Source organism: Scyliorhinus canicula, chromosome 24 (genome assembly GCF_902713615.1).
Source record: "Scyliorhinus canicula chromosome 24, sScyCan1.1, whole genome shotgun sequence".
Classification (NCBI taxonomy): Eukaryota; Metazoa; Chordata; class Chondrichthyes; order Carcharhiniformes; family Scyliorhinidae; genus Scyliorhinus; species Scyliorhinus canicula.
Genome location: NC_052169.1, coordinates 7,160,012 through 7,187,345, shown reverse-complemented (window position 1 = coordinate 7,187,345; position 27,334 = coordinate 7,160,012). Strand labels below are relative to the sequence as shown.

Here is a 27,334-nt window from a genome sequence, read left to right as displayed (position 1 = left end):
GTTGAATTTTTACAACAACCTGACCACTGTTATGGTGTTCTTTCCAGCTCCGGTGACAGGCCACACTTTACCAAATTAATTGGAGTCAGTTTTGCACATTAATAAGGGAGCACATGAATCAGTGATATCTTGGTTATTATTCCCAGTAACAGACCCATTACACTAGTGGGAGATGATGTTATAATGGTTCTGTCAATCCAGAGGACCAGGGTTCAAATCCCACCATGGCAGCTGGTGGAATGAATTAAACTGGAATAAACACAAGCTAGGCATTGAATGTTATAAAAACAAACATCTGATTCACTCGTCCTTTGGGAAACATAGAACATTACAGCGCAGTACAGGCCCTTCGCCCCTCAATGTTGCGCCGTCCTGTGAAACCCCTATAAAGTCCTTCTACACTATTCCCTTATCGTCCATATGCCTATCCAATGACCATTTGAATGCGTTTAGTGTTGGCGAGTCCACTACTGTTGCAGGCAGGGCATTCCACGCCCTTACTACTCTCTGAGTAAAGAATCTACCTCTGACATCTGTCCTATATGAAATGAAAATCGCTTATTGTCATGAGTAGGCTTCAATGAAGTTACTGTGAAAAACCCCTAGTCGCCACATTCCGGCGCCTGTCCGGGGAGGCTGGTACGGGAATCAAACCGTGCTGCTGGCCTGCTTGGTCTGCTTTAAAAGCCAGCGATTTAGCCCAGTGAGCTAAACCAGCCCCAGCTATATCTATCTCCCTTCAATTTAAAGCTATGTCCCCTCGCACTGGACATCACCATCTGAGGAAAAAGGCTCTCAATGTCCACCCTATCTAATCCTCTGATCATCTTGTATGCCTCAATTAAGGAAATCTGTCGTCCTTATTTGGTCTGGCCTACATGTGACTCCAGACCCACAGCAATGTGGTTGCTTCCTAACTGCCCCCGTTCGCCTTGAAGAAAAGACGGCTGGGAGGAGATTGTTTATAATCATGGCGGTCTAGATACAGAGAAACTGATCCTCAAGTTGAAGGATCAGTTCAAGAGCAATTAGGAATAGGCAACAAATGCTGGCCTTGCCACTGATGCCCACTTCCCATGAAAAGGGAGAAAAAAGCACCATAAACGTTCCTCCATAAGATCCTACGTGCTATTCATAATGGGTGCCTTCGTAATGGGTGCCTTGCTGCGTTTTGAATTCCAACATCAAAGCCGACAGGCGTCAAATTAAAAGTGGTCAAAATTTTAATGATCAACAAATCCCCTGTGGCTTGGCTCACAGTAAGTGCAATGAAGCAGGTTGCACATTCATGTTGTTATGGAGCTATGGCTATGGAAATGTGGCCAGGGTGAAGGAAGATGTGCTAAAAACAGTCCGGCCTGTTAAGGCCACAATGGCCGAGGCCAGCCAGAGTTTAATTGCTAGAAGGTGAAAGGGATTTGCGGATTGCAAGAAGCTGATCGTTTCCTGCTCACGGGCAGCACGTAATGCCGCCATCTCTCCTTTTTTCCCCCAGATTGTTTTCACAGATGGATGTGATAGACGCCCTCCCTAAAGAACACATTGAACTCCAAGTCGACTAAAGATTGAATTTTGGGCCTCCCCCATTTCGGGCCCAGATTATTTCCATACGTCTTACTCTGCCTCTAAAATAAAAGCCATTTACTGTTGCTGTTTAATCTTCCAGTTGTGATTCTTGGCATGTTCTGGTAGTTTGGTCAGTGTGTTCCATTAATACTATGACTCTCTCTCTCTCTCTCTTCTGAATAGGAAGTTTATCTGGTACCAGATACTGTACTGTACATGGCTGGCACTGACACTTTCAGTGTACAGAGAGCTAACAAGCGAAAGAAAGGTGAAATACTTATTTTGGATATAGATGCATGTCAGTTTAAGATTTGTTTTTAAATGAATTTTTTTCCATTAAAAATTATATTTTAATTGAACGGTATAAATAACAGATGTTTACATTGAGTTAATTAATTTGAAAGGCTACTATATTTTGATATAAATTGCTTCTGATTTGTTTTGAGATCAACTTTAATTTCCAGTTCATGCTCCACGTCAGCCTCCATCTCTTCCATCAACATGTCCCCTTCCTTTCTCCCTCATGTTTAACTCGCTTCCCCTCCGATGCATTTGTTGTGCTTATCTGCTCCTGACGATGGCGGGCTCCTGATTCTCACTGCTCCCTGGGTGAAGAGGTTTCTCCTTTAAAGCAGATGGCAATTCCTTTTTTTTTTAAATGCAGAACCAGCCATTCTCCTTGCTGCTCCCTAGCTGATACTCGTTAACCAAACCCAATGCTTCAAGGCTGTTACAATTTTATTAATTGGAGGATACCCCTGGACAAAAATGAGCACTCCCCTGTTAAGAGGAATTCAATTAATGCATTCTCTAAATGTATACCTCAAAAGCTGGAAAATATTACTTTCCGGATGTTTTACCTTGAAATTTATTGCTGAAAATGTCTTTCTTTGCGCGTCCAGGTCAAGTGTGTGTTTGTGATTTATGCCAGTTTCGTATTACTGAACCCTTTTATTGTTCTCTTGTTAACTGGCATAATGCCAAATATTTTCGCTGCTGGTTGATATTTTGCTGCCATGTGCCTCAGTCACTGTATTTACATGAATGTGTATGTTGGAGTGTAGCTGATACTTGTCTTGCCTCTTTTTAAATTTGTAAATTACAGAGAGAAGAGATGGGCCGCCAAAGAAAAGCAGGGATGCAGAAGTGGCAGCAAAATTGGAGAACTTACTGCCCATGGAGTGCAAAACAGTGGGGGTCAGTTGCCCTGGAATTGTCTGTAAGTGGCATCTCTGGCGAGTTCCTTGCGCACCGTTGCTTGTGCGATTGAAACGGGCGAGGTGGACTGAAATATAACATTGAAAAGGTTAAATGTGAAAAATTTCCTATCGTCCTTATTGGAAAATAAAAAGCATCAAAATCAAAATTCCACCTCTAAACGTACCCCCCACCCCATTCCAAGACTTGTGTGATGTCGAATGAGAGACTGCCCAATATTACTACACGTGCATGTTTCTGCCTCGAGTGCAGTCTTGCGACCCATTCTGGGAACCACACTTCAACAAAACGTACATAGAAAATAGAAGCAGGAGGAGGCCATTTGGCCCTTTGAGCCTGTGCTGCCATTCATTATGATATAAGACATAGGAGCAGAATTAGGCCACTCAGTCCATCGAGTCTTCTCCGCCATTCAATCATGATATTTTCTCATCCCCATTCTCCTGCCTTCTCCCCATAACCCCTGATCCCCTTATTGATCATGGCTGATCATTAAGTTCCAGTCTCTCTGATTCTCCCCACTACCCCAATATCCCTTGATCCTTTTAGCCCCAAGAGCTATAACTAATTCCTTTTGAAATCATACGTTTTGGTCTCAACTACCTTTTGTGGTAGTGAATTCCACAAATTCACCACTCTCTGGGTGAAGAAATTTCTCCTCACCTCAGTCCTAAAAGGTTTACCCCTTAACCCCCAGTTCTGCACTTCCCCACCATCGGGAACATTCTTTCTGAATCTACCCTGTTTAATCCCATTAGAATTTAAAAAAGATCCCCTCTCACTCTTGTAAACTCCAATGAATATAATCCTAACTGAGTTAGTCTGCCCTCATATGACATTCCCGCCATCCCAGGAATCAGCCTGGTAAATCTTCCCTGCACTCGCTCCAAGAACATCCTTCCTTAGATAAAGGCACCAAAACTGCACACCATACTCCTGGTGTGGCCTCACCATCACCCTATACAATTGCAATAAAACATGCCTATTCCTATATGCAAATCTTCTTGCTACAAAAGCCACCATACCATTTGTCTACTTTACTGCCTGCTGTACCTGCGCGCTTACTTTCAGCAACTGACCCATTCGAATAATCTGCCTTCCTATTTTTGCTACCAAAGTGGATAACCTCACATTTATCCACATTATACCACATGCATGTGTCCAACTCCACTGAAGCATCTCTGCACCTTCCTCACAGCTCACCCTTCCATCCAACTTTGTATCATCTGCAAACTTGGCGATAATGCATTTAGTTCTCTTGTCTAAATCGTTAATGTATGATGTGAACAGTTGGGTCCTAGCACCGATCCCTGCGGTACCCTACTAGTGACTGTCTGCCAATCGGAAAGATACCCATTTATACCAACTCTCTGCTTCCTGTCTGCTAACCAGCTTTCTATCCATCTCAAGATACTATCCACAATCCCATGCGCTTTAACTTTAAATAGTAGGTGGCTATATGAGACTTAGTCGAAAACCTTTTGAAAGTCTAAATAAACCACATCTTCTGGTTCTCCCTGGTCAACTCTACCAGTTACATCTTCAAAAGAATTTCAATAGATTTGTTGGGCATGATTTCCCTTTTGTAAATCCATGCTGACTTTGTCTGATTATGCCACTGCTTTCCAAATGCTGTGCTATGAAATCCTTGATAACTTCCATACTACCAGCGTTGGGGTCACTCGTCAAGAGTTCCCTGTTTTCTCCCTCCCTCCCTTTTTGAATAGAAGACTTACATTAGCTACCCTCCAATCTGTAAGAACCATCCCAGAGTCCAAAGAATTTTGTAAAATGACCACCAATGGACCTACTATTTCTAGGCCCACTTGAACATGAAACAAAAATGAAAATCGCTTATTGTCATGAGTAGGCTTCAATAAAGTTACTGTGAAAAGCTCCTAGTCGCCACATTCCGGCGCCTGTTCGGGGAGGCTGGTACGGGTACTTTCTTAAGTACTCTGGGATGGCGATTATCAGACCCTGGAGATTAATCTGTCTTTAATCCATTAACTTCCCTGACCCTAAAGCCATTTCTCAATTAGCACTAATTTCCTTCAGCTCCTCACTAAAACTTGCATTTCTCAGAACTTTGGGTACATTATTCATGTCTTCCTTTGTGAAGACAGAAGCAGTGTACAAATTTAGTTCCTCGGCCATTTCTTTGTTCCGCATTATGAATTTTTTGCTTCTGACTGTAAGGAGCCTACATTACTTTTGTCAATCTTTTTCTCTTTACATACCTATAGAAACTTTTACAATCAGTTTTTATATTCCCCGCTAGCTTGCTTTCATACTCTTTCCCTCTTAATCAATCCTCTGGGCTGCCTTTGCTGAATTTTAAGCTGTTCCCAATCCTCGGGTCTATTGCTTTTTCTTGCCAATTTGTATGCTTCTCCTTTTAATCTAATACTATCTCTAATTTCTCTCGTCAGCCATGGTTTGGCCACAGTTCCCTTTCCTCTCTTGAACCAAATAGGAATAAACAAGTTTTAGAGTTCTCCTATTTGTTCCTTGAATGCCTGCCATTACCTGTCCACCGTCCTTCCTTTCTGGAATGTTTTCTAGTCCATCATAGCCAGCTCATGCCTCATACCATAGTTACCTTTACTGAGATTCAGGACCCTGGTCTCAGAATCAACGTCCTCACTATCCACTTTGAAAAATAATTCTTATCATATTATGGTCACTCATTCACAATAACTTGCAGCTATATTGCTAACCAATCCTCTCTTGTTGCGCAACACCCAGTCCAAAATGACCTGTTCCCTTGTTGGTTCCTCAACGTATTAGTCCAGAAAACTATCCCATGTGGACTCCAGCAATTCCGCCTCGATTGTACTGTGACTAATTTGACTCGCCCAATCTATATGCAGATTAAAGGCCCCCATAATCACAGATGTCCATTATCGCATGCATTATGCTAGTCCCAACATTACTACTACAGTTTGGTGGTCTGTATACCACCCCCACAAATGTTTTTTGCCTCTTTTTGTTTCTTCACTTGACCCATGCAGATTCCGCATTGTCTGTGCTAATATCTTTCCTCAATATTGTATCAATATCTTCTTTAATCAACAATGCAACTCCATCACCTTTCCCTTTTTGTCTCTCCTTCCTAAACACTGAATAACCCTTAAATGTTTAGTTCCCATCCTTGGTCACCTTGCAACCATGTCTCCGTAATCCCAACAATATCACATCCCTTCACATCAATCTGCGCAACTAATTCATCCATTTTATTTCGAATGCTCCGAGCGTTCAGGTACAAAACCTTAAGGCTAGTCCTTTTAACATTCCTTGTCCCATTCCTACTATTTTTTACATTATCTGAATCTAGCACTTGAATTCTCTGTCTATCAGTTTTCTTATTCTCCTTGCTGTCTTTTAATATTGTTCGTGATTCCGCTGCTCTTAATCCTGACAAGGTTCCCATCCCCCTGCCATTTAGTACCCCAGCCCCACCAAGGACATCAGCCCTGGTTCTGGTTGGGTGTAACCTGTCCAGTTTGTACTGATCCCACCTCCCCCAGAACCGGTGTCAATGCCCCAGGAATCTGAAACCCTCCCCCTCACACCATCTTTTCAGCCATGTATTCATCCTATAGAGCCAGCATAGACAAACCCCTCTGAAACTGCAGCCGTTACGTGATTCTCTGGTCATTTCTCATGTTGTCCAGGGCGGCATGGTGGCACAGTTGGTTAGCACTGCTACCTCACAGCCCCATAGACCCGGGTTCAATCCCGACATTGGGTGACTGTAGAGATTGCACATTCTCCTCATGTCTGCGCTGGCTTCCTCCGGGTGCTCCGGTTTCCTCCCACAGTCCAAAGATGTGCAGGTTAGGTGGATTGGCCATGATAAATTGTCCTTTCATGTCAAACAGTTAGGTGCGGTTACAGGGATAGGCTGGGAGAGTGGATCTAGCTACGGTGCTCTTTCTGAGGGTCGGTGCAGACTCAATGGGCCGAATGGCCTCCTCCTGCACTGTAGGGACTCTATGATTTCTATGTTGGAGAGGCAATAAAGCTGAACCTCATCCTGTCCTCTGTCAACAGACATATACATGTGTCCCAGCTGGATACACAAGTTTGCCTTTCGTAGTGGGATACTAGCTAATTTTGTTCCCAAGCATGCTTCGCTGAGCTGTCCATTAAATAGGATTAATCTTCACACATTTGAGCTGGGAACCATTGCTCATGTCTAATCAAGCTTCTGTAAGTTGCATCATAAATAAAGTTTTGTGAGCTGCACTAAAAACCCCCTGCACCCTGGGTGTTCTGAGGACCTTGAGTCTGTCCAACCCACTTGTTTTCCAGCAAGATTTGGACCTGTACCGATACTGAATGTAAAATCCTGGGCTTACTCAGCAGCACTGTGGTGTTGGGAAGCAAATGCTTGTTGCAAGGTTTGGAAACTTGCCCGGGCAATACTTCCAGCTTTGCATTCTTGTGCAAGATGCAAATTACCCTGTGCATGCCTTGAGGAGTGAAACAGTTCAATAAATTGCTTTCTTGTGGCCCATATGTTCTAGTTCTAATGCTCAGCGGAGGGACTATGCAATTGGAATGGAAATGTGTCCAATATGCTGCTGATAGCACATGCTAATTGGTTATTTGGCATTTGAGTGTTGGCTTGTCATTTTGCAACTTCAACGCTACATATTTGTGTCAATGAGAGGTTAAATTTGGAACAGGAGCAGGCCATTCAGCCCATTGAGCCTGATCCAGCATTTAATACAATCATGGGCGACACAATGGCACAGTGGTTAGCACTGCTGCTTCAGCTCCAGGGACTCTGGTTCAATTCTGGCCTCGGGTGACTATGGAGTTTGCACGTTCGCCCCGTGTCTGCGTGGGTTTCCTCCGGGTGCTCCAGTTTCCTCTACAGTCCAAAGATATGCAGGTTAGGTGGATTGGCCATGCAAAATTGCCCAAAAGGTTACTGGGTTACAGGGATCGGGTGGAGGCTTGGGCTAAAGTAGGGCGCTCTGTCCAAGGGCCGATGCAGACTCGATGGGCCGAATGGTCATCTGCACTGCAGACATTCTATGACTCTATTCTCTGCCTGATCAGACACTTCAATGCCAGTCCAACCCACACAATTGTCAACTGTGATGTCCAACCTTTCATTAAGTACAGTTTCTCAAAAGATAAATGATAACACAGCCCCTTCTGCTGCCAAACCATCTTTGGAAGTTTTATTCAACTGGACTCCCAACACATCCATTTCTCTAACTAGGTAGGAGAAACTAATCTGTTCATTTGTGATCTCTAATTTGAGATGGGAAATTTGATCTTGTGTTTATTTTACGCTGTTGAATTTAAACAGCCCAGATTGTGTACATCACCTTCCATGCACCGGTTAGGAATGAACTGTCAGATCTCACTAAATTGCTGATATTTAGGAAAAGGATTTATTAGGGGAAGTATGCAGGTAGTTGCAGATGTTTTATGAAATTCCGCACAAGTAATGCATTTTATGGAATTTGAGGTATTTTAGGAAATAGTTTATTATTAAGAGAACTCTATATACTTTGAATTAAACGGCAGTAGTAATATCTTACTGGTAAATTGTCCATTGGGTAGCCCATGCTGAGTTGATGTACACATTATCTACATGTGGCAATGCATGTTGTAAAGTTGGCAACAGACTTCTGGCCAGAGCCTATGTTTATACACAGGATTTCCATTCTTAATGTTTACACAGGCAGTTTTAATGTTGAGCATTGACATAAACCAAAAGTTGATTTTTGAAATAAAAAGAAAATACTTTATTTCACTCTGTCTTTGTGACTTCAAACCTATTGCCTGGTTAATTTGTTGTTCCAGACACTCCGATGGGGTGTGGCACGCAGAGACCTCTCGAGGTAGAAAACGGTATTGCAGGGTTTGCCCTGCTCCTGCCCAAGATGGATGGGGTGACGGTCAAATTCTTCCACTTGTCGAACAAAGATTTGAACAATAACATGTTTGATCAAGAAAAACTCCAAGAGGCGGGTAAGTTTTCTTCTCTTTCCCCCCCACTCTCCCCCCAACTTACCCCCAGACTCACTACCCCTTCACTGTTAACAGGGATAAATGTAAAATAATGTATGAAACAATTAGGAGGTCAATTTATAGGATAAATTGGAGTTGGGACACTTTTTTTAATCCAAAGATTGGTTCTATGTCTAAAGTACTGATAATAAAAATTGAGTCAATAAAACAGGGTCAATAATTTAAACAGTTGACAAATAAAAGAATGAAAAGTACTTGACGATTTAATTTTGGAATGTCTCGCCACTGATAAACATCTGTGACGAATTTGACAATAATGGAATGAGCAGATAAGGAGCTTTTGCTGTAGCAAAAAACATGTCTACTGGATTCCACTCCTCCTATAAGTTGTCTTCCGATTGGAGGTCAGCAGCTCCAGTTTTAATCGGTGTCTTCAGGCTAAGACATAGGAGCAGAATTATGCCACTCGGCCCATCGAGTCTGCTCCGCCATTCAATCATGGCTGATATTTGTGTCAACCCCATTCTCCTGCCTTCACCCCATAACCCCTGATCCCCTTATTGATCAAAAACCTATCTATAGGGCAGAACGGTGGCACAGAGGGTTCGCACTGCGGCCTCACGGCGCCGAGGTCCCAGGTTCGATCCCGGCTCTGGGCCACTGCCCCGACTCACTCGGCGCCCGAAAGTCGACCATTCTCCCTCTTCAATGCGCCAATTGGCTGAGCACCCGCAACCTCTGGGGTAGAGAGTTCCAAAGATCCACAAAGTTAGGGAGTGAGGAAATTTCTCGCCTATTACAACCCCGCACGACTGACGACCCCCCCCCACCCCCGTACGCTGAGACTATGACCTGCCACTCAGAAGTTTGACATCGTTTCAGATTCGTTTTTGGAAAAGGGAAGCATAAGCGACACAAGGAAAGACTTTTTTTATTTTCACGCGGCAAGCATTTAGGATGTGGAGTGCGCTGCCTAGGAGCGTAGTAGAGGCAGAGTCAGTTCGGGCTTTCAAATCGAGAATTGGGAAAATTATCTGAAAAATGGCCCATGGGGGGGGGGGGGAAACTGGGAGGAGGGGGCAGTGGAATGAGTTGAGTTGCTCTTACGGACCGCCTGCGTGGACACGATGGGCCGAATGGCTGTGCGGTAACCATTCGTTCCGCCAAAGCAATGTCTGCCATTTCTGTTATCTTGTTTCATCTTTAATTTATGTAGCAACGTGGCACAGTGGTTAGCATTGCTGCCTACGGCGCTGAGGACCCGGGTTCGAATCCCGGCCCTGGGTCACTGTCTGTGTGGAGTTTGCACATTCTCCCCGTGCCTGTGTGGGTTTCACCCCCACAACCCAAAATATGTGCAGGTTAGGTGGATTGGCCACGCTAAATCTGCCCCTTAATTGGAAAAAATAATTGGGTACCCTAAATTTATATTTAAAATTTTTTTTTTTATGTTGCACACGTTTTAAAAAAATAGTGTACAGGTTTTTTTTACAGTTAATAAAAAGCCTATTACATCTCATAGTATGGGTATGTTGCCGTAAGCGCATAAAGGTCTCGGCACGAAACTTGTACGCTGACACGTGAACTGCTGTCAGATTTTGCTCACTGTATATTTGAGCTTTGTGTGCTTGCTTTACTCCCACGGTGGGTGGCTGGAAGGCACAGAGACTAACATTGGAATAGTTGGGCTGTTTTGGATCCTCTGACTGCTACAAGTCATCCATCATTGAAATGAGGCTTTCACTTCCTGCCAGTGTGGTCTGTGAAGCTCTCCATACGGAACATTCACAGCGAGGATGTTTCCAAATAAAGATGCTACAGTTCAAACACAGAAGGAATGTTGTTGCTAAAAGCAAGAAATCCATGAATGGAAGTTGGCTTTAGCAATGGATATGAAGGCTTAAAAAAAAAAGAAGCTCTTGTTGACGGTATACCTGAGCTGGCAGGCAGGTAGATATAAATGAAAATTTCGGGTTGCCAATTTTTTTTTCCAATTAAGGGGCAATTTAGCATGGTCAATCCACCTACCCAGCACATCTTTGGGTTGTGGGGGTGAAACCCACGCAAACACGGGGAGAATGAGCAAACTCCACACGGACAGTGACCCGTGGCCAGGATCAAACCCGGGTCCTCAGCACCGTGAGGCTGCAGTGCTAACCACTGCGCCACCGTGCCGTCCAGCTGCATAAATTTTGTCTGCTATCTAATTGTAAATTGATTGATTACAATCCATCTGGCCTAATAAAATGGAGGTAGAGAAAGCCAGTTAATTTAGAATTGTTAAATATTACCGTGCGTTAAGAAGGTTCCGAGATTGGCTTGGATGTGTTAACCCTGCAAATTGGTATTTTCACAGTTCTATAGTTCATGTTGCGGCAAAGCTGCAACGCATTTCTTCAGGCAGGAGTGTCTCGGCACGTGGCGCAGTGGGTTAGCACTGCTGCCTCACGGCGCCGAGGTCCCAGGTTCGATCCCGCCTCTGGGTCACTCTCCATGTGGAGTTTGCACATTCTCCCCGTGTCTGTGTGGTTTTCACCCCCACAACCCAAGGTTAGTTGGATTGGCCACGCTAAATTGCCCCTTAATTGGAAAAAAATAATTGGCTCCACATGGGTTTAGCCCCCACAACCCAAAAATGTGTAGGGTAGGTGGATTGGCCTCGCTAAATTGCCCCTTAATTGGAAAATAAAATGAATTGGGTACTCTAAATTTTTTAAAAAGAGGGTGTCTAGGGATGTGGATGAAAGGCGGTGAGATGGAGATGGAGCTGAGTTGTGCGCGGCAGCCGTGATTAGGTGGGCTGGTGGGGCAGGCCGGTGAAGTGACTGGCTTTCCCCTGGTTGTACACTTTGAGGCCAAGGAGCGGCCTTTCGGCATAGACACTGGTTGGGATTGATCCTGAGCTGACACCCATGCCTGCAGGGACACGGAGGGAGCGCAGCCCCTCTCTAACGTTCCCACTAACTCCTGGTGGGGGAGCTAGTTGTAACCCGTTTATTGCCACTGCAGCTGAGGTTGGTCAACTGGACACCAATCACTGAATGATCCTGTGATTACCTTGGTCTCCATGGCTATCGTCACCCACTGAGCCACCGGAAGAAGCTGAAATCACCAGTTGTTTTAAACAGTAGTGATGCCATATAAAACAAGGATGCATTTAATAATTTTATAACAAGCCTGTTTAATAACTGACCCTCCTTCCCATCCATTCGCACAAAGTAGCTACTTGCCACCCTGAAGCAACAATTACAACAAATCAACTCTGATATCCCCGTTGCGAAAATTGTTCCTGTATCTGATTTCCATTCATAGTACATTTAAATGAATCTCATTACATATGTGTCTCCGAGAATGATAGCCAGTAGTATGCAAATGCAGAAAAACATTTCATAAAGATGCTATGTAATAATTATGATCTATAATATTTATTGGTGTCACAATTAGGCTTAAATTAACTCTGCAATAAAGTTACTGTGAAAATCCCCTAGTCGCCACACTCTGGCGCCTGTTCGGGTACACGGAGGGAGAATTCAGAATGTCCAGTTCACCTAACAAGGACGTCTTTTGGGACTTGTGGGAGGAAACCGGAGCGCCCGGAGGAAACCCACGCAGACACGGGGAGAACATGCAGGTTCCACACAGACAGTGACCCCAGCCGGGAATCAAACCCGAGTCCCTGGCGCTGTGAAGCAACAGTGCTAACGGTGCCACCCAGTAATAAGTACTGGTGATTGAGCATCCAGCCCGTTTACTAAATTTTGTCAGACTCGATGTGGAAAACCCCCAATTCACTGAATCAGTTAACTCTGCTTTGCCTTCCAGACATTAGCTTGGACTGGGTCGTGACCTCTTGGGCTCTGTATTTCTACTTCCAGCCTACTTGGGACAGGTTGAAAGCATCTTGCTTTTTGCTGCCTTTGACGGCTATTAAATGTATTAAGTGAAATATTTGGACAGTTTCAAATTAATCCCCAGGGTCTGTTCAAGCAAAGTTCCATCTAGTCCACAACAGACTTGGCAGCCTGGCTTTGTACAAGAACATCGGCAAGTGTTTGACAACTAAAATTCAGAGTACTTCGTCTCAACTTGAGAGCGTGTCGACTGAAGTTCCTAGCCTCAACAGCCACATACTGTCGGCTTCATTTTGGGAGGGCGAGGAAGGAAAACTCCCATTTATTGGGTCCTTGGGAAACATCTGCAGGTGCTCCGTGTCGTGTCATTGAATTACCTTTTAACTTTGTTCGAGGGACCCTGGTGATGTTGGAAAAACTGCAGTTTCTGTTCAGTTACTTTGCTAATTACTTGTTCAAATTTTTTCAATATTTTCTGCTAAGTGGAGCACGAAATGGGCAGCACGGTAGCATTGTGGATAGCACAAATGCTTCACAGCGCCACGATGGAATTTAAAATACAGATGGAGGGTGAGAAAGCAAAATCAAATACTCGTGTTTTGTGTTTAAACAAAGGAGATTACAATGGGATGAGAGAAGAACTAGCTAAGGTAGACTGGGAGCAAAGACTTTATGGTGAAACAGTTGAGGAACAGTGGAGAACCTTCCAAGCGATTTTTCACAGTGCTCAGCAAAGGTTTATACCGACAAAAAGGAAGGACGGTAGAAAGAGGGAAAATCGACCGTGGATATCTAAGGAAATAAGGGAGAGTATCAAATTGAAGGAAAAAGCATATAAAGTGGCAAAGATTGGTGGGAGACTAGAGACTGGGAAATCTTTATGGGGCAACAGAAAGCTACTAAAAAAGCTATAAAGAAGAGTAAGATAGAGTATGAGAGTAAACTTGCTCAGAATATAAAAACAGACAGCAAAAGTTTTTACAAATATATAAAACAAAAAAGAGTGGCTACGGTAAATATTGGTCCTTTAGAGGATGAGAAGGGAGATTTAATAACGGGAGATGAGGAAATGGCTGAGGAACTGAACAGGTTTTTTGGGTCGGTCTTCACAGTGGAAGACACAAATAAAATGCCAGTGATTGATAGAAATGAGGCTATGGCAGGTGAGGACCTTGAGAGGATTGTTATCACTAAGGAGGTAGTGATGGGCAAGCTAATGGGGCTAAAGATAGACAAGTCTCCTGGCCCTGATGGAATGCATCCCAGAGTGCTAAAAGAAATGGCTAGGGAAATTGCAGATGCACTAATGATGATTTACCAAAATTCACTAGACTCTGGGGTGGTCCCGGTGGATTGGAAATGAGAAAACGTGACACCACTGTTTAAAAAAGGAGGTAGGCAGAGAGCAGGAAATTATAGGCCAGTGAGCTTAACTTCGGTAGTAGGGAAGATGCTGGAATCTATCATCAAGGAAGAAATAGCGAGGCATCTGGATAGAAATTGTCCCATTGGGCAGATGCAGCATGGGTTCATAAAGGGCAGGTTGTGCCTAACTAATTTAGTGGAATTTTTTGAGGATATTACCAGTGCAATAGATAACGGGGAGCCAATGGATGTGGTATATCTGGATTTCCAGAAAGCCTTTGACAAGGTGCCACACAAAAGGTTGCTGCATAAGATAAAGATGCATGGCATTAAGGGTAAAGTAGTAGCATGGATAGAGGATTGGTTAATTAATAGAAAGCAAAGAGTGGGGATTAATGGGTGTTTCTCTGGTTGGCAATCAGTAGCTAGTGGTGTCCCTCAGGGATCCGTGTTGGGCCCACAATTGTTCACAATTTACATAGATGATTTGGAGTTGGGGACCAAGGGCAATGTGTCCAAGTTTGCAGATGACACTAAGATGAGTGGTAAAGCGAAAAGTGCAGAGGATACTGGAAGTCTGAAGAGGGATTTGGATAGGTTAAGTGAATGGGCTAGGGTCTGGCAGATGGAATACAATGTTGACAGATGTGAGGTTATCCATTTTGGTAGGAATAACAGCAAACGGGATTATTATTTAAATGATAAAATATTAAAACATGCCGCTGTGCAGAGAGACCTGGGTGTGCTAGTGCATGAGTCACAGAAAGTTGGTTTACAGGTGCAGCAGGTGATTAAGAAGGCAAATGGAATTTTGTCCTTCATTGCTAGAGGGATGGAGTTTAAGACTAGGGAGGTTATGTTGCAATTGTATATGGTGTTAGTGAGGCCACACCTGGAGTATTGTGTTCAGTTTTGGTCTCCTTACTTGAGAAAGGACATACTGGCGCTGGAGGGTGTGCAGAGGAGATTCACTAGGTTAATCCCAGAGCTGAAGGGGTTGGATTATTAGGAGAGGTTGAGTAGACTGGGACTGTACTCGTTGGAATGTAGAAGGATGAGGGGGGATCTTATAGAAACATTTAAAATTATGAAGGGAATAGATAGGATAGATGCGGGCAGGTTGCTTCCACTGGCGGGTGAAAGCAGAACTAGGGGACATAGCCTCAAAATAAGGGGAAGTAGATTTAGGACTGAGTTTAGGAGGAACTTCTTCACCCAAAGGGTTGTGAATCTATGGAATTCCTTGCCCAGTGAAGCAGTTGAGGCTCCTTCATTACATGTTTTTAAGGTAAAGATAGATAGTTTTTTGAAGATTAAGGGTTATGGTGTTTGGGCCGGAAAGTGGAGCTGAGTCCACAAAAGATCAGCCATGATCTAATTGAATGGCGGAGCAGGCTCGAAGGGCCAGATGGCCTACTCCTGCTCCTAGTTCTTATGTTCTTATGATCCCAGGTTCGATTCCGGCTTGGGTCACTGTCTGTGCGGAGTCTGCACATCCTCCCCGTGTGTGCGTGGGTTTCCTCCCACAGTCCAATGATGTGCAGGTTAGGTGGATTGGCCATGATAAATTGCCCTTAGTGCCCAAAATTGCCCTTAGTGTTGGGTGGGGTTACTGGATTATGGGGATAGGGTGGAGGTGTTGATCTTGGGTAGGGTGCTCTTTCCAAGAGCCGGTGCAGACTCGATGGGCCGAATGGCCTCCTTCTGTACTGTAAATTCTATGAATTCTATGATTGCATAATTCTGCAATGCAGAGGGATCTGGGTGTCCTAGTATATGAATCACATAAAGTTAGTGTACAGTTGCAGAAAGTGGTTAGGAAGGAAAGTGAAAGGGCAGCACGGTGGCCTAGTGGTTAGCACAACCGCCTCATGGCGCTGAGGTCCCAGGTTCGATCCCGGCTCTGGGTCACTGTCCGTGTGGAGTTTGCACATTCTCCCCGTGTCTGTGTGGGTTTCGCCCCCACAACCCAAAAATGTGCAGAGTAGGTGGATTGGCCACGCTAAATTGCCCCTTAATTGGAAAAAATAATTGGGTAATCTAAATTTATTTTAAAAAAGGAACGAAAGTGAAAAGTTGTTTATCGCAAGGGGAATGGAATATAAAAGTGGTGCTGTTTTGCTACAGTTGTACAAGGGCATTGGTGAGAACACATCTGGAGTACTGCGTACAGGTTTGGTCTCCTTACTCGAAGAAGGACACAATTGCATTGGAAACAATTTAGAGAAGGCTCCTGGGATGAGCGTGTTATGAAGAAAGGTTGGGCTGGCTGTTTCCATCAGAGCTTAGAAGAACGAGAGGTAGCACAGTGGTTAGCACTGCTGTCTCACGGTGCCAGCATCTCGGGTTCAATTCCCGGCTTGGGTCACTGTCTGTGCGGAGTCTGCATGTTCTCCCCGTGTCTGCATGGGTTTCGTTCGGGTGTTCAGGCTTTCACCCACAGTCTAGGTGTGCAGGTTAGGTGGATTAGCCATGTTGAAACAAAATTGTCCTTTAGTGTCCAAAGATGTGCAGGTTAGGTGGATTAGACGTGCTAATTTTCCCCTTGGTGTCCAAAGATGTGCAGGTTAGGTGGGGTTACAGTGATAGGGCTGTGAAGTGGGCTGCGCTCTAGGTAGGGTCGGTGCAGACTCGATGGGCTGAGTGGCCACGCCTGCACTGTAGGGATTCTTTGTATTAAGATCTTGAGAGGAATTCACACTGGATGCTGAAAAGGATGTTTCCTCTTGTGGGAGAGACCAGAGCCGAGGGTCGCTGTTTGAAAATAAGGGGTCTCCCATTGAAGGCGGCGCTGAAGAGAATTTTCTTTTCTCTCGAGGGTCGTGACTCTGTGGAACTCTCCTTGCCAGAGAATGGGAAAGACAGGGATCATTGAATGATTTTAAGGGCAGAGGTAAACAAATTCTTGACCAACAAGGGAATCAGAGGGTGTAAGAGGGGCCACAGGATCGTTACACTGAGACCATAATCAGATCAACTGTAATCCTATTGGCTAATGGAGGAGGCCCAAGGGGCCGAATGGCCTACTTGTGCTCCTAGTTAGTATGTTTGTATACGTTTGAAGTGGTGGCTGTGGATCTCTTTAACCCACCGCAATCCCTATGGTTCCACTGCTACACAACTGACGGTGTTACTTGAGTTCTAGGATTATAATTCCAGTTGGGGAAATGTGTTGCAAAAGTGATGATGTACCCCTGAAATTGTTGCCCTTGTCCTTCAGGGCGGTAAAGGTTGAAGGGCTGGGAATTGTCCTATTTATAAGTGAAGGGATTGCTGTTTCGTAGGCAAGGAGAAGTGATGAATTCCTGGTTTTTAAATCATTTTAAAAACATTGGTATCAGGTCTGTTGCCACTGGATGGTGCTGCGGTGAAGCGTTGCGTTGTATTCTGTGCATAAACCGAGAATTGTGTTGCAATGGGTTTGCAGCGAAACTCTGAGAATCAGTAACGTTCGAGCTTATTCCAGGGCAAGGATAGCTGGTTTGTGATGCAGAACAAGGCCAGCAGCGCGGGTTCAATTCCCGTACCAGCTTACCCGAACAGGCGCCAGAATGTGGCGACTAGGGGCTTTTCACAGTAATTTCATACTTGTGACAATAAAAGGTTGTTATTATTAGAGGGGCCGACTAGCAAAGCTTGTGTACCAAAACCAAACAGGGTAGGATTGCTCTGTGGCAGATTGCGGTGAGCTTTCGGCTCCTACAATCTTGGGTCAGTTCGATCCCACATGAAAATGTCCACCCCTCGCAGGAGAGAATAGAAGAGTTGCATTTGTATTGCGCCTCGTCGTGTCTTTCAAAGCACTCTGCAAACAATGTGTTACTGTGAAGAGCAGTCACACAGGCAAACACGGCTGCCGGTTATTCATGAAGGGTAAGGGTCCCCATTGCTGTTTTGAAAATGTGATTAAATGAAAGAGGAAGTTGATGCTAATACTATCTTCAAACTGCACGCCTGTGTCGAAAATAGCATCTTTTTATTTAATGTAAATAATAATGTTGGGATCGCCCCACGTTTTGCTCTTGCTGCTTGGGATGTCACTAAGTAAATTTCTTCCAAGTCCCAGGTATGCTGAAAATTGTTTGCACAGTTTTGCTGCTCTCACTTTCCCCCTCTTCCCCATTTAGGTCTTCAGGATAACCCTGAACTCCGTGTCGTGTTGCTGTTTGGATACAACACCTTTAAACCTGCAGCCGCCGACTTCATTCAGCGACTCACTAGGCCATTCAATGTGAGGAATACTATTGTGGTGGGGGGCCACGTTGACAGAGTGTTTTCGCCCAGTTCCGAAAGGTAGGTACCCACGCAACCACCGAGCCTTTATCTATCCGTGTAGCTTGTGCAGGTTTGCTGGGAAGCAAATGTTTCTCTCCTTTCTTCCTGCAATCAATTCATTCCACGGCTATGAATGATTTATCTGTCCATCAGGCTGACTCCCTGCAGTGTAATTAAGCTCAACTCCGCCACATTGCCGTGTAGCCACATGCTCCCAGACTGCAGTAAAGAAGAACTTGCAAATCAGCCCCCCCCCCCCCCCCACTCCCCCAAAGGCCCAGAGGGAGATGCACCACTTGGATGTGTGAGAGCGATCCCTGGGGAACAGGGAAGCCCCTGGTTTGTTGCCTGTGCTGTGCTGAGCTGGTTGTTCTGGGGAAGGAGTGTTAGCTTTTAAAAAAATAAATTTAGTGTACTCAATGGGGCCTCACGGTAGCGTGGTGGTTAGCATCAATGCTTCACAGCTCCAGGGTCCCAGGTTCGATTCCCGGCTGGGTCACTGTCTGTGTGGAGTCTGCATGTCCTCCCCGTGTGTGCGTGGGTTTCCTCCGGGTGCTCCGGTTTCCTCCCACAGTCCAAAGATGTGCGGGTTAGGTGGATTGGCCATGCTAAATTGCCCATAGTGTAAGGTTAATGGGGGGATTGTTGGGTTACGGGTATACGGGTTACGTGGGTTTAAGTAGGGTGATCATTGCTCGGCACAACATCGAGGGCCGAAGGGCCTGTTCTGTGCTGTACTGTTCTATAAATCATATTTTCCAATTAAGGGGCAATTTAGCATGGTCCATCCGCCTAATTTACACATTTTTGTGTTGTGGGGGCGAAACCCATGCAAACACGTGGAGAATGTGCAAACTCAACACAGACAGTGACCCGGGGCCGGGATCGAACCTGGGACCTCGGTGCCGTGAGGCAGCAATGCTAACCACTGTGCCGACGTGCTGCCTGGAAGGAGTGTTACTTAACCAGCTCAGCATCTCTGAACCAGGGAGCGGTAAAGCCATCAAGTATTCCGGCTCGATTTAGAAAGTGGTTAAAAAGGCAAGCAGGACTCTGGGCTTTCCAAATGGAAGGGTAGAATACAGAAGCAAAGGAGTATGGTGAGCACAATTCGGGACACCACACTGAAGGAGGGGTGTGAAAGCTGCAGAAAGGACGCAGAAATGATTTATGAGAATGGTCCCAGGGACGAGGGACTTTGCAGTCACTTGGATATGTTGGAGAAACTGGAGGAGTTGTCACAGTAGCACAGTGGTTAGCACAGTTGCTTCACAGCACCAGGGTCCCGGGTTTGATTCCTGGCTTGGGTCACTGTCTGTGCGAATGTCCTCCGGGTTCTCCGGTTTACTCCCACAAGTCCCGAAAGACGCGCTGTTAGGTAATTTGCACATTCTGAATCTTCCCTCTGTGTACCCGAACAGGCGTTGGGGTGTGGCGACTGGGGACTTTTCACAGTAACTTTGTTGCAGCGTTAATGTAAGCCAGGGGTGGGCAAACTTTTCCGTGCAAGGGCCACATTCAGAAATTCACAATTTTAAAGGGCCGCATAGTATATTAAGTAAAATAATTACTTCACCCGGTTATGATTCTGGGCGCCTTATATAGAACATAGAACAGTACAGCACAGAACAGGCCCTTCAGCCCTCAATGTTGTGCCAAGCCATGATCACCCTACTCAAACCCACGTATCCACCCTATACCCATAACCCAACAACCCCCCCCCCCCTTAATCTTTTTATTAGGACACTACGGGCAATTTAGCATGGCCAATCCACCTAACCCGCACATCTTTGGACTGTGGGAGGAAACCGGAGCACCCGGAGGAAACCCACGCACACAGGGGGAGGACGTGCAGACTCCACGCAGACAGTGACCCAGCCGGGAATCGAACCTGGGACCCTGGAGCTGTGAAGCATTTATGCTAACCATAGAACAGCACAGAACAGGCCCTTCGGCCCTCGACGTTGTGCCGAGCAATGATCACCCTACTCAAGTCAACGTATCCACCCTATACCAGTAAGTAACCCAACAGCCCCCCCCCCCATTAACCTTTTTAAAAAAAAAAATTAAATTTTTTTTTTAATGACTTGGTGGGCCGCATAAAGACCTTTGGCGGGCTGCATGCGGCCCGCGGGCCGTAGTTTGCCCACCCCTGATGTAAGCCTACCTGTGAGAATAAAGATTATTATAAAACATTATTATTATAGCAGGTTGAGGGGAGATTTGAGAGAGGTTTACAGAATTATTAAGAGGTCAAGATGCAGAGTAGATGGGGAGCAAGCGTTGAGGGAAGGGTCGAGAATCGGAGGACAGAGATTTACAGCGTCTGGTGAAAGAGTCAGTGGCTCCACGAGGACAAACCATTTTACGCAACACGTGGTTACAAACTAGACTGCCCTGCCAGAGAGTGTGCTGGAGGCTGATTCGATCATGACTTTCAAAATAAATTGCATAAGCACCTGAAGAGAGAGGAAATGGCTGAAAATTGTGGCCTCCTGCATTGTAGGGATTCTGTTTGCCCCCCCCCTCCCCCGAAAGAGCATCCTACCCAGGCCCATACCCTATCCTCTGTAAGCCCATCCAACCTGCACATCCTTGGACACTTGAGGGCAATTTAATAATCTTTATCAGTGTCACAAGTAGGCTTACATTAACATTGCAAAAAAATTACTGAAAATCACCTAGTCGCCATATTTCAGCGCCTGTTCGGGTACACAGAGGGAGGATTCAGAATGTGCAATTCACCTAACAGCATGTCTTTCAGGACTTGTGGGAGGAAACCGGAGCACCCAGAAGAAACCCAGGGGGAGAACGTGCAGACTCCACACAGACAGTGACCCAAGCCGGGAATTGAACCCGGGACCCTGCACTGTGAAGCAACAGTGCTAACCACTATGCTACCATGCCGTCTAAGTGCTGGGATTGACCCTGCTGTTCCTGAGTTGTCGAAGCAAAGTGGAACATGTTCCATGTGTACGCATAAACAGCCCTCGAATGTCAATGTAGTGGAAAGTTTGATAGTGGAATGATTCCTTTGGCACAGCTTATGGAAGTTGGGTTAATTGTTCTGGTGTATTAATGTGACTGGTTGTTGTCAGTCAGCATCAGTGTGTCTACTTTGTGTGGTCCCCTGATTAAATAGATAGGCACGTCTGCTCACTAATGACGACATTGCCATTAAAGAGGCTTCATTGTGTTTTGGCTTGCATCTTAATGGAGGATGGAAACCCAAAATGGGTTTCCTTTGAGTACAAAGTACTTTCCCGCCCCGTCTTTGATCATTTCAAAGGTATGTGTCTCATTTCGTGTGGGAAGCACCATCATCATTTTTAATATCAGTTGCCACGAAGAGTTAGAACATAAAAGATGAGTCAGCATTAAGGGCTAGGAACTTCCAGTTAATGAAGCCAAGGCGTAGGATGTCGTACCAGGCAGCAGACTAGTCAGACATATGAAGGAATGAAGACAGTCTTGGAGGTTATCTGAACAATATTTTTCTCTCCAATTAGAAATGCACTAACAAAGTTACATTACAAGTTCCACATTTGAGAGCCATATGTTCGAGTTTTGTGTTCACAGATTGGAGAGTCATTCTCTGGGGGTTATTTTTAGATTCTGGCTCACCTGGGCTCAGCTGTTTTTTTTTCTCCATTCGATTTACAAATTTGTCAGAATTAACACCTACGGAGGGAAGGAAAGTATTTAATTATAATTGATTCCTCCTACCTGTGCGTCAGTGAGGTGACAAAATTAAGCAGTTCACGTAAATCGAGGAAGGAGATTCCTGCCATTATTTTTGTTCTTACGAGTGTTAATGCTGACGGAGGTGAGGATTGAAGAGTGGGATGTTTAATTTGAGGAGAACCAGAGTCGCAGTTAAAACACCATCGAGCTAGGTCTGAGCATGTCGGTGGGGAGAGTTACCTCTATTGTCCACCAACAATGTGCCTCGGCCCCATCCTCCAGAGAGAGAGAGAGAGAGCACCACATGTTTCACGCTCATTCCTTGAGGGATTTTTATTTTTGTTGCATCTCTGTAGGAGCGCCTCTTCCTGCTTTTATGAGAACACAATGATGTACAAGTAGTTACTCATCACGGGGCCGTTTTATCATCCCTGTACATTCAGGAGCAAATATTTAATTCTGTTCCATTCCCATGAAAAAGCAGGCTGCCTGGAGACTGTCCGAGCGACCTTTCACAATCCCTGTTTTGCTTTTTGTTTCCCCCCCCCCCCCGCCCTTTTTTGTAGCATTGATGTCCGGCACATGTACGGTTTTGTTGGCCTGTCCTTGAGCGGAAGACCGATCCAGGCGGCGTCCATCCTCCTGGACGAGGACGTGGAGACGGCCAAGAGCGCAGAGGCGGCCATGCAGCGTCTCAAAGCGGCCAACATTCCCGAGACCAACACGGTGGGATTCATGTTCGCCTGCATTGGGCGGGGTCAGAACTACTACTCCAGCAAGGAGAACGTGGAAGCGGATGCCTTCCGGAAGCAGTTTCCGGGCATTCCGTTGTTCGGGTTTTTCGGCAATGGAGAAATCGGCTGCGACCGCATCGTCACGGAGCAGTTCTCACTGAGGGAGTGTGGCAACTCTGCAGATTGTGATGAATTGCTCCATGGCTACACCACGGTGATGGCCCTTCTGCACCTGGGGCCAGTTAAATAAAGACTTAAAAACCTTTCAATCAGCTGGACATGGCATTAACAATCGGGCCGACAGTGTACAAGGATAAACGCCAGTTGTGGATCAGTCTACATTACATCAAAAATATTTGCACAAAGTGCAGAAAATTGTTTGAATTGGCCAAGAAAATTTACTGGGGTATGCTCATAAAGTGGTCGAGTTGAGTAATTTCTCCAAAACAATCCCCTTAAATTTCAGGAGAGCAAGGGGAGCTTTCAGAAATTGTCAGTTTCAATCGATTCCGTAGTTTTTCACGATGTGGAGATGCCGGCGTTGGACTGGGGTGAGCACAGTAAGAAGTCTTACAACACCAGTTTAAAGTCCAACAGGTTTGTTTCAAACACTAGCTTTCAGAGCACTGCTCACCTGAGGGAGGAGCAGTGCTTCGAAAGCTCGTGTTTGAAACAAACCTGTTGGACTTTAACCTGGTGTTGTAAGACTTCTTACTGTAGTTTTTCACAGCTTTCTATCTTTCATGGGTAATCATGGGTAAAGGCGCAGTAATTCTAATGATTTATTTGTTGTAATTGTAAAAAAAAATTTTGACATTTTATTTAAACCAAAGCATTCTGCAGGATTTTTAAGTGTTAACGGGTCAGATCTGGGAAGGGCTTCTTGATGTCGAAGGATGCGAAGCAGCTGATCTGGACGTCCTAATAAAATCTTCTGGCTCAGATTCTGTTCTTGTCGTCACTAAGGTTACAGTAAAGAGTAATGGCGACGAAAGTGGGGGTGTGGGGATGGTGCATATATCCACTGAAAAGGTTTAGGAAGGAAGGAAAGACCTGTGTTTGTATGGCGCCTTTCACAACATCCCAAATCGCTTAATAGCTGATGAAGACTTTTGCAGCATAAATCATCGTTCCAATGTACTAATGTTGCAAACTGGGCAGCCACTTTGTTCACAGCAACCCCCCCCCCCCCCCCCCCCCCAAAAAAAACCCAGTAACATGATACTCAGACAATGCATTTTATTGATGTTGGGTGAGGCCTAACCAGGGCACTGGGGGTAGCTACTGCTTGGATGCTGCCGAGGATTATGTTACATCCACCGGAGAGGGAAGATGCTGCCTCGGTTTAACATTTCTGCAGGAAAATGGCAAGTCAGGCAGCGCACGACTCCCACAATACTGCACTCGAGTGCTGGCCTCAGTTTGGTGCTCAGGTCTCTGGAGTGAAACTTAAAACCGCAGCATTATGACTCTGGCGAGAGTGCTAATTATTATTATTACCCATGGGCAGGTTCGCCACCTGAATTCTGGAAGACAATTGTACAATTGCCGATTTTGCCCTTCCTCGGGATGTATCTATAGAATCCGTAGAATGCCAACAGTGCAGAAAGAGGCCGTTCACCCCATCGAGTCTATACTGACCCTCTGAAAGAGCACCCTACCTAGGTCCACTCCCCAACCCCACCTAACCTGCACAGCTGTGGACACTAAGGGGCAATTTAGCATGGCCAGTGCACCTAACCTGCACATCTTTGGACTGAGAGAAGAAATAGAAGCACATGGAGGAAACCCACATGGAGAGAATGTGCAAACTCCACACAAGATGGTCACCCACGGCATCGAACCTGGATGCTTGGCACTGAGGCAGCAGTTCTAGCCACCGTGCCGCCACATCTGGAGAGAGTTTTTTTTTTTTAGCTTCCTCTGAAATACTGATCTGACGATGAGGCAAGTAAATAATGTGACAAAGCTGGGCAGCGCCAAAATTATTTGAGTGAAATTATTCCACCCATCCCCCTCATCTTCCCATGATGTGGAGATGCCGACGTTGGACTGGGGTGAGCACAGTAAGAAGTCTTACAACACCAGGTTAAAGTCCAACAGGTTTGTTTCAAACACGAGCTTTCGGAGCACTGCTCCCTCCTCAGGTGAATGGAGAGGTATGTTCCAGAAACATTTATATAGACAAAGTCAGAGACAATCGTGCGACAATCACCAGGCAGGAATGTTCCCTTCCAGTTGGGGAACACTTCAGCAGTCAAGGGCATTCAGCCTCTGATCTCCGGGTAAGCGTTCTCCAAGGCGGCCTTCAAGATGCGCGACAACGCAGAATTGCCAAGCAGAAACTTATAGCTAAGTTCCGTACGTATGAGTGCGGCCTCAACCGGGATCTTGGATTCATGTCGCATTACATTCACCCCCCCCCCCCCCCCCCCCCCCCCACCATCAGGCCTGGACTTGCAAAATCCTACCAACTGTCCTGACTTGAGACAATTTACACCTCTTTAACCTGGGATTACCCCTTATCTCTGGATCTGTAATGATTTGATTACCCGCAAATGCTCGCATTCCAAGCATTGTCTGGCGTCTCTAACTTTATCTATATAAATGTTTCTGGAACATACCTCTCCATTCACCTGAGGAAGGAGCAGTGCTCCGAAAGCTCGTGTTTGAAACAAACCTGTTGGACTTTAACCTGGTGTTGTCAGACTTCTTACTGTTCTCATCTTCCCCACAGAGTCCACCCTCGCCACCAGGCCTCGATACGAGGAGGTGAGGCACTGTGAGGGTAGGAGGAACAAGAGCTTCAGCAGAACATTTAAACTGACGGATCATGTAACCTGGGCAAATATCCTGGAGCTGAGGGATTTATCGGGTTTTTTTTCCATCTTAAATGCCTGATTTTCAATTGAAAAATGTGAATCAATTCCCCCATGTCACCGTTTACCTTCAAACCAAAATTTAAAAAAAATCTAATTCCACCAGCCCTCCGTTATGTAGCAGTTCATGCTGCAGGAGACGTCCTCGAGCGCAGCAGAATAGCTTTAGGGCTTTCCTGGAGACATCGCTGAAGACGTCAAGCCCGCTGACTCATGGGAGACCTGGCTTGTGACAGACCAAAATGGCGTATTATTTGGGGATGGTACTGAAACATGTCAGGGGAACCTTGTCAGGAGCACACACAAGTGCAATTGTGGCAGCAGAAAGATGACACCTCCAAACACCTCATCTACCCGACCCTTCAAGTACCATCCACGTGTAGCAGTGTCTGTGCGTGTTGGATTTATCAGCCATCTTGGAACTCATCGGACTGAAATGGAAGCAGATCCTGAGGGACTGAGTAGGAAGGATGTGCAGGCCCTTGGGTTGCCAACATTTGCCCTCAAGTCCCCTGGAATTGAAGATTAATCCCCGGGATTCTGCAGGCGTGAAACTGCGGCCAATTTGGAGCTTTGGCACTATGAAGAAGAACTGAGGAGTTTGTCATGATTTCTTGAACGATATATCCCTCAATCAACAACATGAAAACCATTATAGGGTCATTATTACATTACTGTTTGTGAGTATATATTTAAAAAAAAAAATTAGAGTACCCAATTAATTTTCCCCAATTAAAGGGCAGTTTAGCATAGCCAATCCACCTACCCTGCACATCTTTTTGGGTTGTGGGGACGAACTCCACGCAGACACGGGGAGAATGTGCAAACTCCACACGGACAGTGACCCAGAGCCAGGATCGAACCTGGGACCTCGGTGCCATGAGGCAGCAGAGTTAACCCACTGCGCCGCCCCTGTGCTGCCCCTGTGAGTGTACATTGCCACCTGTGTTTCCTACAAGAGTGACTTCACTTCAAAACAGCCAGTACTTCATTGTCTACAAAGCGCTTTGAAATGTCCGGTGGTGGTGAAAAGCAATATATAAATGTGCAAGTCTTCAGTTAACTTGGGCAAAGTACTGCATCGTAGGAACAGGAGGGGACAAATCGTGCTGGATTTTTGTTTAATTTTTAAAAATTTGTTTAATTTAAAAGAAAATTGTAATTAAGGGGCAATTCAGCATGGCCAATCCACCTACCCTGTACATCTTTGGGTTGTGGGGGGTGAGACCCATGCAGACACTGGGAGAATGAGCTAACTCCACACGGACAGGGACCCGGGGCCGGGATCAAACCCGGGTCCTCGGCGCGTGAGGTAGCAGTGCTAACCACTGCGCCGCCGTGGTTTTGACTAACTCTTGGGTTCCTCACCCTGAATAATTTATCATTGGTAAATTTTGGAGTGTTGGCCCCAACTACCACCAGTACCATGGGTAGAGATCCTGACATCCCAAGTGTTGGGGGGGGGGGGGGGGGGGGGGGGGAATTCTCATGCCCTTCCATCTTTTGCCAATAGTTTCAAATCTACGACCCCTGCTTTATTGATGGAGGCATTAAAAGTACAACTTTTGTTTCATTTTCTTGGGGTACCTTCGATCGTGAGTTACGAGTCCAAAAAGCTCTTTTGAGGCAAGGTGCGATTATGGGACAAAGCTTCCAGGATTGTGCCCAAGCGGAGGTGGCAACCTGGGTTTGTCCCGTCATCCCTTTGAATTCCTAACCTTAAAACTGCAGTCCTTACGTGAGCGAGGGTGCTGCAAAATGGGAT

General features: G+C 45.6%; 1 protein-coding gene across 2 annotated transcripts in view; it reads left to right on the top strand.

Moving 5' to 3' along the window:
• The window catches only part of fbxo22 (F-box protein 22), a 30,986-nt gene extending 7,352 nt beyond the window's left edge, over nt 1-23,634 (top strand). For both annotated transcript variants that reach the window (XM_038784159.1, XM_038784158.1), the window contains exons 3-7: nt 1,750-1,834; nt 2,672-2,785; nt 8,614-8,781; nt 18,125-18,290; nt 22,523-23,634. In XM_038784159.1, coding sequence (XP_038640087.1) covers nt 1,750-1,834; nt 2,672-2,785; nt 8,614-8,781; nt 18,125-18,290; nt 22,523-22,940 — 951 coding nt within the window. In that variant the 3' untranslated portion in view covers nt 22,941-23,634. The remainder of the gene's footprint in view (nt 1-1,749; nt 1,835-2,671; nt 2,786-8,613; nt 8,782-18,124; nt 18,291-22,522) is intronic.
• Nucleotides 23,635-27,334: the final 3,700 nt, after the last annotated feature.